Below are 12,696 nucleotides of genomic sequence, written 5' to 3' on the forward strand. Positions count from 1 at the left end.
TCCCCTCCCCCCCCCCCCCCCCCCCCCCCCCCCCCCCCCCCCCAAAAAAAAAAAAGTGAATTCAAGGATGTACAATGTGATGTTTGTTGTAGTATTATGACATTTCATGATTTGATAATTACTGTGAATTTTATTCTTTATATTCTCATACATGAACCGTGATCTTTTATTTTAAAGAATCAATTTATTTTGAGATATAAAGTATAGATTGATTTTGAATGTGTCCATTGATAATCAACAGAAATATATGCATTTGCCCTGTGCATTGCCACATTTGGACATAAAAAGCTGTGGGCAAGGTACCCTACCCCCCTCGTGTATGGATCTGCATATATCAAGGGTTAATGCATAGACTTTTTACAGTGACATGTCTTACTCCAAATATTTATGTAACTAAAATTGTTGCCCAGTTTGGGGCCCCCTATTTTAAAAATCTGGATCCATATCAGCTGTGAAATTGGAAATAGAGTTTTTCTTGGAAATTTGAAAAGCAAATATATTGGTTTTGTCTCTTTTGTCATTTCTTTGTCTACATACAGTTTTACTTTATTTTTGTTAGTTTAGTTTAAACACGTATTTATTTATAGTGGATTGGGAAACTAGTTTTGCAACTTATATTAATCTCTTTCCACTTTGTGGGTGCGAGTGCTGCCTTGTAGCGGCATTAGCCTTCTCTTTTTCGAAATCTACAAGGGTGTCTTCAAACGTGCAAGAGATATGGCTCTCTTTAACATGGTTCAACCATTTATCGTCCCCTTCCGACAGACTATCATCGTTTCCTTAAGACCATACTTGCAAATGGTGTCAAGGGAGAGCCGAAAATTGAGTTCCTGAAATTTTTATGAGAGCCATGGTTAGTGCATCGGACTACTAACACAAGGGTTCCTGGTTCGATTTTTGTTAGTACTGCTTGTATCAAAATATCAGATGGGAGCTGATGTTAATAAAAATTAAAAGTACTTACAAGTTAGAAATTATAAAAAAAATATATATTATTTACAGGTTGCAGTAGTGAAGTTGAAGAATACAGATAAAGTATTTGCTATGAAGATCTTAAATAAATGGGAGATGTTAAAAAGGGCAGAGGTAATATATAATCAGCTGCTAGATATATATCCAGGATTACATTTCAATTCTTATCTGACAATACAAATCTTCTGCTCTGTCTTAAGTATGGCAGATTAAATGCACAATCCTGCATTAATGGTGCAGAATTATCTGTTGTCTGAGATAAAATCTTCAGAAATAATACCACACCTGGTTTTTGGAAGGTGAAGGTTGGGTTTCTGGTTTCCTGCACTGTTACCCATGTAGTAGTTTAAATAATTAAATGCAAACATTTGTTAAAATGATTTATTTTTATAGCAGATATAAATATGTTGTGGAAATGTTTGTTATATCATGATCATCAGTGAAGACAGATTATTGGGTCATGTTAGGTTAGAAAAACAGAAGGTTGTCATGCCAATCCAATATTTTATAGGTATAAATGTCATACAGACAAAAACAGCTGGATCATAATGCTGTTTTGTTTCATCTAAATATAACATGAAAGATGTTGAAATGTAAACAGAGGGCAAGTCTAGAAATAAAAGAAATGAGCATTAGTTTGTCTATTTTGCTGATCCCCATTATTCATAGAATTTTAATTGACCTCTGTAATAAGGCAAACCAAAAATATGTGTGGATTTCTTTGCATACCCCCTTAATTTATTCTTTTAAGTGCCTATCCTAAACTTTCATTGTCACTTTTGTTTTTAAGTTGTGACAAAATTGCTAAATAGAAAAGGGTTTCTAAATTTGTTCTGTTTATTATTCTTAAGAAGATATATATTTTTCTTTGGATTTTAATGAGCTCTTTGATTAAATAAAAAAACAATAAAAAATACATGTACACTGCTTTTGATAATACATTGTATTTTAATTGAAGTGCCTCCTAAATGGTACCCCTATTATGTAATTTGTGGAATAGAAATGAAATGAGTAAAATGTGATGTTGCAGTTGATACTTCATATACAGTAACATGAGGCTTGACATGTGCTTCCTCCTATTCAAATGAAATCATTTAGACATAAAGAGAAGATTTCACTTCCTGTTTGTGATAAAAACAGTAACATGAGAGTGCTCATTTCAAGTGATCACACCTTTGAAGATATTTAATTTTATCTATATCAAGTTGTGACCTACTTTAATTTGTCAACTTCAAAGTGTAGTGGTTTTTGCTATGTCACATGTTTGTAATTTCTGATTGTGCAGTTTAATGTGTCATTTGTTTGTCACAATATATGCATATGATAGGTTAAACAGATAACATTTTTTACTTAGAATTAATTCTTATATCATCACTATGCTCCTTTTTTTTAAAAGGCTTCAAATCCAGAGTTTATTTTCAGTCTTTTGGTACTTTATTCCTCTAATAAATGAGAAAAAAAAGATATGAATAAAAACACAATTTCTTATTGCAAATTAAGCTGAACTATAAGAAACAGAATTTAATCTATTATGGAACAAAAAGACAATTTAGCTCAACCAAACAAAAAAACTTTTGTGTCGATACCAAGCAATTTTAATAAGATTAAATTGGTAAATCTAAAACCATGACGTGCCAATGAATTTAGAAATGTCTTCACAATGTAAGAACTATTTTTCCTTTGGCTTATTGTTCCTTTGGAAAATGTTGGATCAAACCAGCATTCTAGAAAATGATGAAACTTCAATGGGTTCAGACTTAAAAACAAAACAAAAAAGCCATCGCCCCCCTCCCACTTATTTATAGTGACTAAGTGATTTCGTTTCAAATAACTTTAAACAAATAAAATAAGGAACTCAAATGGAGGTTACAATTTTCAGTTAAGAGTCCCCTGTTTATTTTGTAAACACATCTATCTCCATTGGATATTACAAATTACAATAGTATTCTTTATATTTTCTATCAAACATATTAAGGAGAAAATGTATATTTTTGTTACAGACTGCTTGTTTTAAAGAAGAACGAGATGTTTTAGTCAAGGGAGATAGACGATGGATAACTAATCTTCATTATGCCTTTCAAGATGAAAACTTCTTGGTAAGTATAATAAATACTACAATACAGACATGTCTTCATTTTTAACCCCCCTTGCCATGCTGATTTTGTTAATGAAGGGGGGTTAAGTGGAATTCTTTCCAAAATTACAGTCCTATCGGGAGAATACATCTTAGGAAAGTTCCTCAATTGCTCTTCAGCATTAGTTGTTGAGAAAAGTAAAATTATAAAAATACTGTACTCCACGGAAAATTCAAAATTGAAAATCTTTATCAATCATCAAAATCAAAAGCTTAACACATCAGATGAATGAAAAACAACTGTCATATTCCTGACTTAGTACATATGTACAGGTTTCCTTATGTAGAAAATGGTGGATTTAACCCGGTTTTATAGCTTAAGTTCAAATTGCATCTAGCACAAACATTATCAATCTCTTTTATATTAATCAATAATCCCTAATAACAAAATATTATATTTGTTTTCAGTATTTAGTGATGGATTATTATTGTGGTGGTGACTTGTTGACATTATTAACCAAGTTTGAAGAAGGCCTTCCTGAAGATTTAGCTAAATTTTATATAGCAGAAATGGTTTTAGCCGTTAGTTCTCTTCATAAATTAGGATATGTACATAGAGACATCAAGCCAGACAATGTGTTAATAGATCTGTCTGGTCATATAGTGCTAGCTGACTTTGGTTCTTGTCTAAAATTACAGGAGGACGGCACGGTAAGGAGTGGAGAAACTAAATACATTATACTACATAACACTGCAGGGAGATAACTCTATAAAAATCAGCTGAATGTTTTAATTACTTTGTTTAGTGAATGAAATATTAAGCTTCTAAATGATCAAAATTAGTGTTTGGCAAGTTCTGCTGTATATATTCCAAGGAATTTTTTTTTCCAATAATGCGTGTTGTTCAATTTTTTATGCCCCATTTATGGGCATTATGTTTTATGGTCTGTGCGTCCGTCCGTTCATCCCGCTTCAGGTAAAAGTTTTTGGTCGAAGTAGTTTTTGATGAAGTTGGAGTCCAATAAACTTTAAACTTAGTACACATGTTCCCTATGATATGATCTTTCTAATTTTAATGCCAAATTAGAGATTTTCCCCCATTTTCTCAGTCCACTGAACATAGAAAATGATAGTGCAGATGGGGCATGCGTGTACTGGGGACACATTCTTGTTTTTTTTTTATAATTTTCACTATTTTGTCAATGGTTTGAAGTAAATATTTTGTCAAAATATATGAAAATTAAACGTGCCAAATTAATTTTAGTTGAGGTGTTTGGTACCACCTTAAATACTGTTGATTGATTATTATTTGTGGGATGCCTGTTCACTTTGATTTACTCTAGGGGAAAACTGCAAGTTTGAATACTGGACAAATTATTACAATTAATTTTTTGTTACTTTGTAAAGATCAAATGACGAAATTGCTAAAAGTTAATTATCCTTGAGATAATATTTTTTTCTCCAATCATGAAATTTTGATACCTGAGAAAATAAAGGTATCTTAAATAGTACATGTTTAAAAAAAAAGATAATAGTGTTTATTAAATGGTGCAGTTTATGTTAGAAATATTTTAATGTCTTTAAAATTTGAAAGGAATAGATTTATGGTGTTAAATATCACATTATTGGGAAAATGTTCAAAGTAGTGGTAAACTGAGCATTTTTAAATTCAATCTTTTTAGAAATTCAGGTACTGTATCACAATTTATGATTAGGGAAATAAATCTGATATAAAGAATGTGAATACATTAATTGAATGACATTTCAAATGCAGCACTTCCATAAATGAATCCATGCTGAAAATTTTTACATTTAAATTAAACAAGGCTTATTTCTAATGAATTAATTTTATTAGGTAGGAAAATATTGCACAAATTTCACCCTTTTTAATATAAAAAAAACCATGCCATTTGGACACCTTGACCTAACCCATGTTCTTCATGATAGATTTTGGAAAAAGAGATATATGAAAAAGACTTCATACTTCAGCTGTATAGAGATATAAATATATGTTAAAGGGACATAACTTTTAATGCTGCCCTTCATCTTGACAGTTAACTAAATGGTATTTCAGTGGAGAACTCATAGCTTTAGACATAATCATTTGAGTTGACTTAAGGTGGATAGGGACCATTCGACTGTGCATAATTTCACGCATGGATTACGTTGTAAATTCGATATTTTTATGCCCCACCTTATGCCCCACCTACGATAGTAGAGGGGCATTATGTTTTCTGGTCTGTCCGTCTGTCCGTCCGTTCGTTGGTCCGTCCGTCCGTCTGTCCCGCTTCAGGTTAAAGTTTTTGGTCAAGGTAGTTTTTGATGAAGTTTAAGTCCAATCGACTTCAAACTTAGTACACATGTCCCCTATGATATGATCTTTCTAATTTTAATGCCAAATTAGAGTTTTTACCCCAATTTCACGGTCCACTGAACATGGAAAATGATAGTGCGAGTGGGGCATTCGTGTACTGAGGACACATTCTTGTTTTTAATATTTTGAATGATTAGAAATGTTAAATCATTGTAGTTTTGTCACTTAAAGAATATTATTGTTATTATGTGTATCTGTCATGTCTGTGAAAGGCTAAAAAAGACATTTCACCCATTTTCCCGCCATAATTTGGGTTTTAAGGCAAAATATGTTTTTTTCCTTATTGGTGACCTGTTTTTATTTGTTCATTCTTTGAAGCTTTATTTCAGCTTTTTATATTACAGTTTTGGACCAAGTGTCATAGAACGTTTTTATGCCCCACCTACGATAGTAGAGGGGCATTATGTTTTCTGGTCTGTGCGTCCGTTTGTCTGTCTGTCTGTCTGTCTGTCTGTCTGTCTGTCTGTCTGTCTGTCTGTCTGTCTGTCTGTCTGTCTGTCTGTCTGTCTGTCTGTCTGTCTGTCTCTGTTCCTTCATCCGTCTGTCTGTTCGTTCTTCCGTCTGTCCCGCTTCAGGTTAAAGTTTTTGGTCAAGGTAGTTTTTGATGAAGTTGAAGTCCAATCAACTTGAAACTTAGTACACATGTTCCTTATGATATGATCTTTCTAATTTTAAAGCCAAATTAAACTTTTGACCCCAATTTCACGGTCCAATGAACATAGAAAATGATAGTGCGAGTGGGGCATTCATGTACTATGGACACATTCTTGTTTTTGAGATACTTTCACTTTGATAAAGTGAAGGGGAAAATCACAAGTTTAAATACTTGAAAAATCATTACAAATGAATTTTATTTACTTTGTAAGGATCAAATTATGAATTCGCTTAAAAGTTAATTGCCCTCAAAATATCATTTTTTTCTTCAATCATGAAATCTGATACCTGAGAAAATAATAGTATGCACAATATTACATGTTGTAAAAAAAGAAGATAACAGTGTAGTAAATTTTGCAGTTTATGTTTGAATTATTTTAATGTCTTTAAAATATGAAAGGAATAGATAAATGGTATTTATAATATCACATTATTGGAAAAACTTTCAAAGTAATGGTAAACTGAGCATTTAAAATTCCGTCCTTTTAGAAATTCAGTTACTGTATCGCAATTTATGATTAAGGAAATAAATCTGATTTAAAGAATGTGAATAATTATATTAATTGAATAACAATTCGAATGCATTACTTTCATAAATGAATCCATGCAGAAAATTTTCTTGTTTGAATTACACAAGACTCATTTCTAACAGATGTTAATAAAATAGTGCAAAAAGAATTCCAACTATGCACAAATCCACCCTGTTTTGATATGAAAAAATCCCATGTCTTGTTATTGTGGACACCTAGACCTAACCCATGTTCTCCATGATAGATTTTGGAAAAAGAGATATATGAAAAAGACTTCATACTTAAGCTGTATAGAGATATAAATTATAAATGTATGTTTACTGGACATCATTTTTATTGCTGTCCTTCATCTTGACAGTTATCGAGATGGTATTTCAGTGGAGAACTCAGATCTTAAGACAATTGAGTTGACTTAAACAGTACTTTTTTACTTTGACTTATAAACAATTTAAAAGTTTGTGGAAGTTCAGAAATGATATTTATCAATAAATTATATTGGCACTCTTTGTTCCATTTAATAATACAGTTGTTTCTGTATTTTAGGTTCGATCCTCTAGAGCAGTAGGTACACCTGATTACATCTCTCCTGAAATCCTTAGGGTAAGTACACAATAGGTGCGATCCAGTACACCTGATTACCTCTCTCCTGAAATCCTTAGGGTAAGTACCGTTAGGTCCGATCCTCTAGAGCAGTAGATACATCTGATTACATTTCTCCTGAAATCCTTAGGGTAAGTACACAATAGGTCCGATCCTTTAGAGCAGAAGGTACACCTGATTACATTTCTCCTGAAATCCTTAGGGTAAGTACCGTTAGGTCCGATCCTCTAGAGCAGTAGATACATCTGATTACATTTCTCCTGAAATCCTTAGGGTAAGTACACAATAGGTCCGATCCTTTAGAGCAGAAGGTACACCTGATTACATTTCTCCTGAAATCCTTAGGGTAAGTACACAATAGGTGCGATCCTCTAGAGCAGTAGGCACACCTGATTACATTTCTCCTGAAATCCTTAGGGTAAGTACACAATAGATTCGATCCTCTAGAGCAGAAGGTACACCTGATTACATTTCTCCTGAAATCCTTAGGGTAAGTACACAATAGGTTCGATCCTCTAGAGCAGTAGGTACACCTGATTACATCTCTCCTGAAATCCTTAGGGTAAGTACACAATAGGTGCGATCCAGTACACCTGATTACCTCTCTCCTGAAATCCTTAGGGTAAGTACCGTTAGGTCCGATCCTCTAGAGCAGTAGATACATCTGATTACATTTCTCCTGAAATCCTTAGGGTAAGTACACAATAGGTCCGATCCTTTAGAGCAGAAGGTACACCTGATTACATTTCTCCTGAAATCCTTAGGGTAAGTACCGTTAGGTCCGATCCTCTAGAGCAGTAGATACATCTGATTACATTTCTCCTGAAATCCTTAGGGTAAGTACACAATAGGTCCGATCCTTTAGAGCAGAAGGTACACCTGATTACATTTCTCCTGAAATCCTTAGGGTAAGTACACAATAGGTGCGATCCTCTAGAGCAGTAGGCACACCTGATTACATTTCTCCTGAAATCCTTAGGGTAAGTACACAATAGGTGCGATCCTCTAGAGCAGTAGGCACACCTGATTACATTTCTCCTGAAATCCTTAGGGTAAGTACACAATAGGTGCGATCCTCTAGAGCAGTAGGCACACCTGATTACATTTCTCCTGAAATCCTTAGGGTAAGTACACAATAGTTAAGTTTGATAAATCAATGGTCTTGCAATGTGTCAAAAAAAATTTATGTAAATATTGCAAAGTAATCAAGTTAGAGAGTATAAAATGTAGTTTATATGGTGTGTATTGAAAAAGCTTATGGAAAGAAATGATAGTTGAAATGTTCCAGTAAAACAGATGAACCACTGTTATTTATATGAAATATGATAAGACATTTAGTCCATATGAAATATGTTTAATTTTCTATACCAACAAAAAATTCTTTAGTTTTATATGGTTATTGAATGTCTTCAAATTTGTCATATTTCAAAACTTTTTGATATTTTGTTTGCAGGCAATGGAAGATGGCCATGGTCGTTATGGTCCTGAATGTGATTGGTGGTCAATAGGTGTTTGTATATTTGAAATGTTAATAGGAGAGACACCTTTCTATGCTGAATCTCTGGTAGAAACCTATGGAAAAATTATGAACCATCAGGTAAATCAAACATACAAAACCATAGGTTAGTTCGTCAGGTTTAACAATTCAATTCAAATATTTATTGTCATATAAACTCTGAACAAAAAGTTTGTGACAAACAATATAAACATACACAAAATACATTTAACAAACAAAACCATGAAAACAAAAAAAGCAAAAAAGCAAAACAATCTATCTATATGATATATAAATATATTTTATAAATAAATCAAGAGTCCCCTGTCCTCAGTTCTAATGCCTGTTTAAAATAGGACCCTAAGCTTTCTACTTCTTTTGAGGTTGATGGACAAAGAAGATATTTAATTTTTAACAGAGGATACAAAACCATAGGAAAATTTCAATAACTCAAAATATGAATAAACTCATCATTGACAATGATTGAATACTAGAATGAATCAAATTTCAAATTTTAATGTCAGACATGCTTTTTGTCAACAAATGACTCATCAGTGAAGCTTGAATGAAAACAGATTAAAAGGCCAAATAAAGTCTGAAGCTGAAGAGCATCAATGCATCTGAAAGGTTTTTCCAAATCCAATCTACATTTCAGGTCATTAGCAAAAGTGGATGACACTGAAATAGAAATAGATTTTTGAATGATAACATCCTCACTTGGATTTACAACCGTATATTAAATATTCTATTGAACATGTGCAGAAATTTTAAAAAAAGCATTAAATGAAGAAGTCACAATGTAGAGTTATCAGAAGACAAAAAGTGCTATAGGGTCGGAAAATATTACAAGAATATTATAAATATTAACAGATTTTCAAACTCACAAGCTGAGTGAGTTACTTGTATAAGAATTTAACTTTAAATATATATTTTTGTGTTTCAGTCCCGTTTTGAATTTCCCTGCGATATAGAGATCAGTGATGATGCCACAGATTTGATAAAGAAATTGATATGTAGTGCTGAGACTAGATTTGGTAGAACTGGTCTGGATGAATTCAAACAACACCCCTGGTTTTCTGGTATTGACTGGGAAAACATTAGAGAAAGTTAGTACCTCTCTTTTGCAGTTTTGTTTATTTTATGTATGAGTGTTTGGATAGGGGTTTACAGAAATTAGGTTGAAGTTTCTCCATTCTGACAGGATGTGGCTGCAAATTCAGACATCCTGTCCAGCAAAATGAACACTTTTTGATTGCTTGAGTTTTACTAGCATATTATGAACATATGAACACATTTCTATACCCTTATCAGCCCTTGGGTTAAACAAAACAAAAACAAAACAATTTAAGATTAATGTAGAGTCTTGACAATCAAACAGTTTCTATATCGTAAGTTAAACTCTGAACACTTTCATAATTTCATAAAATTACCCTTAGTTTTAGGAACATTTAATCCAATAGTAGACATATATATTGGTATAAATTTATTTGTATTTTCTGTACTATTTCAGTGAATGCTCCTTATGTCCCAGAAGTTAGCAGTCCGACAGACACGTCCAACTTTGATGTAGATGACTCAGACTTTACACATACTGTGAGTTTTGAAGATCCATTAGTATATGCAAAATTTTATTTCATTTACTAGATTGTTATGATCATATTGGCTTTACTTAACATAGCTTTGGTTTAAAAGAATCAGTATTTTGAATTCTGTTGTCATATTTAATTTGTTCAGTAAGTCTTTTCATTTCATTGCCACAACATTAAATAAGAAAAAAGATCAAATAGATAGGTCAGACATCATAATTCATTTGTATAGAAAAAGATGGTTAGATGATATAAATTTTGTTTTTGCAGGATTCTATACCTCCCTCGACGAATGCTACCTTTACTGGTCATCACTTACCATTTGTAGGATTTACTTTTACCTCTCATAGGTAAGTTTGGTAGTCTTATAATCAACCTTTACTGAATAAAGAATACTGATTGCAATGTTTAAACTGTTTATTAAAACACCTTGGAATAAATTTCTTTAATACTTTCCTCTGAAAATAATAATGGTGCTTTGAAACGCCCAAAATATATGTTTATTTTTTACAGCTATGTAGGATTCAACCTTTTATAAATCTCTGTTATATACCAACTTACTGTTTCAGATCATTTTAGGAGGGTATGTTTATTTTATTTAGAAGAGATGGTTTGTTGAAAATGTAATTAATATTATATGCAAAGTATGATATCAAATTTTTTTTCAGTCAAATTTCTGATCTTGGAAACCTTCAAGACGTTGGTGATATTGATCCATCTAATCTTGAATCATTAGCTGTAGAGGCATTTGAAAGGAGAATCAAAAATCTAGACAGAGAAAACACAGAGCTGAAAAGGAAACTTCAAGGTATCTATTGTCAAGATCTGTTTGTATTTAGATATTTTGGGGAGGGTTCATCGGTCCAGTGGATACACTGTGATCTTGACTGTGATTTTAAAGAGAACAACAGACAAAAAGCTTAATTTTGCATATGATTAAAAAAGGAAAACTATCAGTTTTACCTAATTGTCAAGCGGTAAAAACGATAGAATGAATGTGATTTTTCAGAAGGATTATAGCCTTTCACAATAGCATTATAAACAAGTCCATCCAGTTATAAAAAATAAGTAGAAATATTGACTTTACCATGTAGTATATTTATATTGTAGAATCTACTGTAACAGTTCAAAGATTATCATCAGAAGCGAGTGGTGCTGCAGCCTCAGGAGCATCAGAGTCAGAATCTCGACATCTGAAGGAAGAAATCGCTGTCTTACATAAAGTTGTTGCAGGTAAAATACTCATTTCTTTTAGAATTCATTTTATTTTTGCTGTTAGAACAAATTTATGTTCACATACTTTCCTGGACACATACAGGATGAATGTTTACAGCTTCATGTGCTTGAACATTTGAAAAGGGTTGAATGTTAAGGAAATAAAATAAAAAAAATAACCAGTACAAGGGAAATTTAATTGCTCTTCAACTTAAAAAACAGAAGCAGTAGAAAGTTTGAAACTTGATTTGAAGGAACAGACTTTTCATTCAATCAATTATAGTCTAAATACAAAAATAAGAAGATGTCGTTTGATTGCCAAATGCCAAATGTTTTTGTTTGTTTGGTTTATTCTTCAGATTTTTTGCCCATAGAAAGATGTTTTACTTGATTTTTCTTTTTACAGAGTCTCAGACAGAAATTAGTGCTATTGAACAAGAACTGAAGAGAGCTCAAGACAACAAACAGGAACTAGAGAGAAAAATAAAACTCATAGAGGAGGAGAAAAATGCATTAGAAAAAGTAATTTGTAATTTAAAAAAAATCTTGTTGGTATAAAAATATTTCAAGGAAAATTCTGATATTAAAAAGTAATCTCCAGTTTAAATGTTTGAAGTATATTTTCTTTGAGGGAGGGGAAATAATAATTAAATGAAGAATTTTGGTGTTGAGTTCTCAAAGTAATTTGAAGTTTTTATCATTTCATAAAAGGTAACAGGGGACACCCTAAATCAAATAATGTGGATTCATTATTGTTCATATGATATTATGTTAGATGGACATCATTGTGACCCATGAATAAGAAAATTCAAAACAAAGAAATCAGTAGCCAATGAAATGTAATTATCCCTGTAAACATAAAAATTGGTCCCCATAAAGAATTGTCCTTATTGAAGATGTTTTCATTGAGAAATACATTAACAGTTACATTTTATTCTACAGGAATTACAAGACTTCAGAGACAAGTATAAACAACAGTCAAGAGAATTAAAAGAAGCTTTAGCAAAACAAAAAATTACAATAGAACAGTACACAGACACAAACGATTCGTAAGTTATTTATTTCTTGTTCTAAATTGATAATTAACAACTGAGGGTTGTTCCATTAAAACATACGTGGTAACCAGGGTAGCCAATTCGAAAATATGATACCAGTCTATAAAATAGACAATTGTAGACACAACAAGATGCATTAAA

General features: G+C 32.1%; 1 protein-coding gene across 4 annotated transcripts in view; it reads left to right on the plus strand.

The window, feature by feature from the left end:
- LOC139514130 (serine/threonine-protein kinase MRCK alpha-like) overlaps nucleotides 1-12,696 on the plus strand; it is a 54,938-nt gene that overhangs the window by 9,385 nt on the left and 32,857 nt on the right. For 2 of the 4 annotated variants that reach the window (XM_071302886.1, XM_071302888.1), the window contains exons 3-14: nucleotides 1,003-1,086; nucleotides 2,973-3,068; nucleotides 3,515-3,757; nucleotides 7,148-7,204; nucleotides 8,658-8,801; nucleotides 9,643-9,805; nucleotides 10,210-10,292; nucleotides 10,556-10,635; nucleotides 10,954-11,093; nucleotides 11,396-11,518; nucleotides 11,907-12,022; nucleotides 12,443-12,549. In XM_071302886.1, coding sequence (XP_071158987.1) covers nucleotides 1,003-1,086; nucleotides 2,973-3,068; nucleotides 3,515-3,757; nucleotides 7,148-7,204; nucleotides 8,658-8,801; nucleotides 9,643-9,805; nucleotides 10,210-10,292; nucleotides 10,556-10,635; nucleotides 10,954-11,093; nucleotides 11,396-11,518; nucleotides 11,907-12,022; nucleotides 12,443-12,549 — 1,436 coding nt within the window. Of the gene's footprint in view, nucleotides 1-1,002; nucleotides 1,087-2,972; nucleotides 3,069-3,514; nucleotides 3,758-7,147; nucleotides 7,205-7,565; nucleotides 7,623-8,271; nucleotides 8,329-8,657; nucleotides 8,802-9,642; nucleotides 9,806-10,209; nucleotides 10,293-10,555; nucleotides 10,636-10,953; nucleotides 11,094-11,395; nucleotides 11,519-11,906; nucleotides 12,023-12,442; nucleotides 12,550-12,696 lie in introns of all 4 variants that reach the window. The other 2 variants (XM_071302887.1, XM_071302885.1) reach the window with 2 other exon arrangements.

This window comes from Mytilus edulis, chromosome 3 (assembly GCF_963676685.1).
Source record: "Mytilus edulis chromosome 3, xbMytEdul2.2, whole genome shotgun sequence".
Taxonomy (NCBI): domain Eukaryota; kingdom Metazoa; phylum Mollusca; class Bivalvia; order Mytilida; family Mytilidae; genus Mytilus; species Mytilus edulis.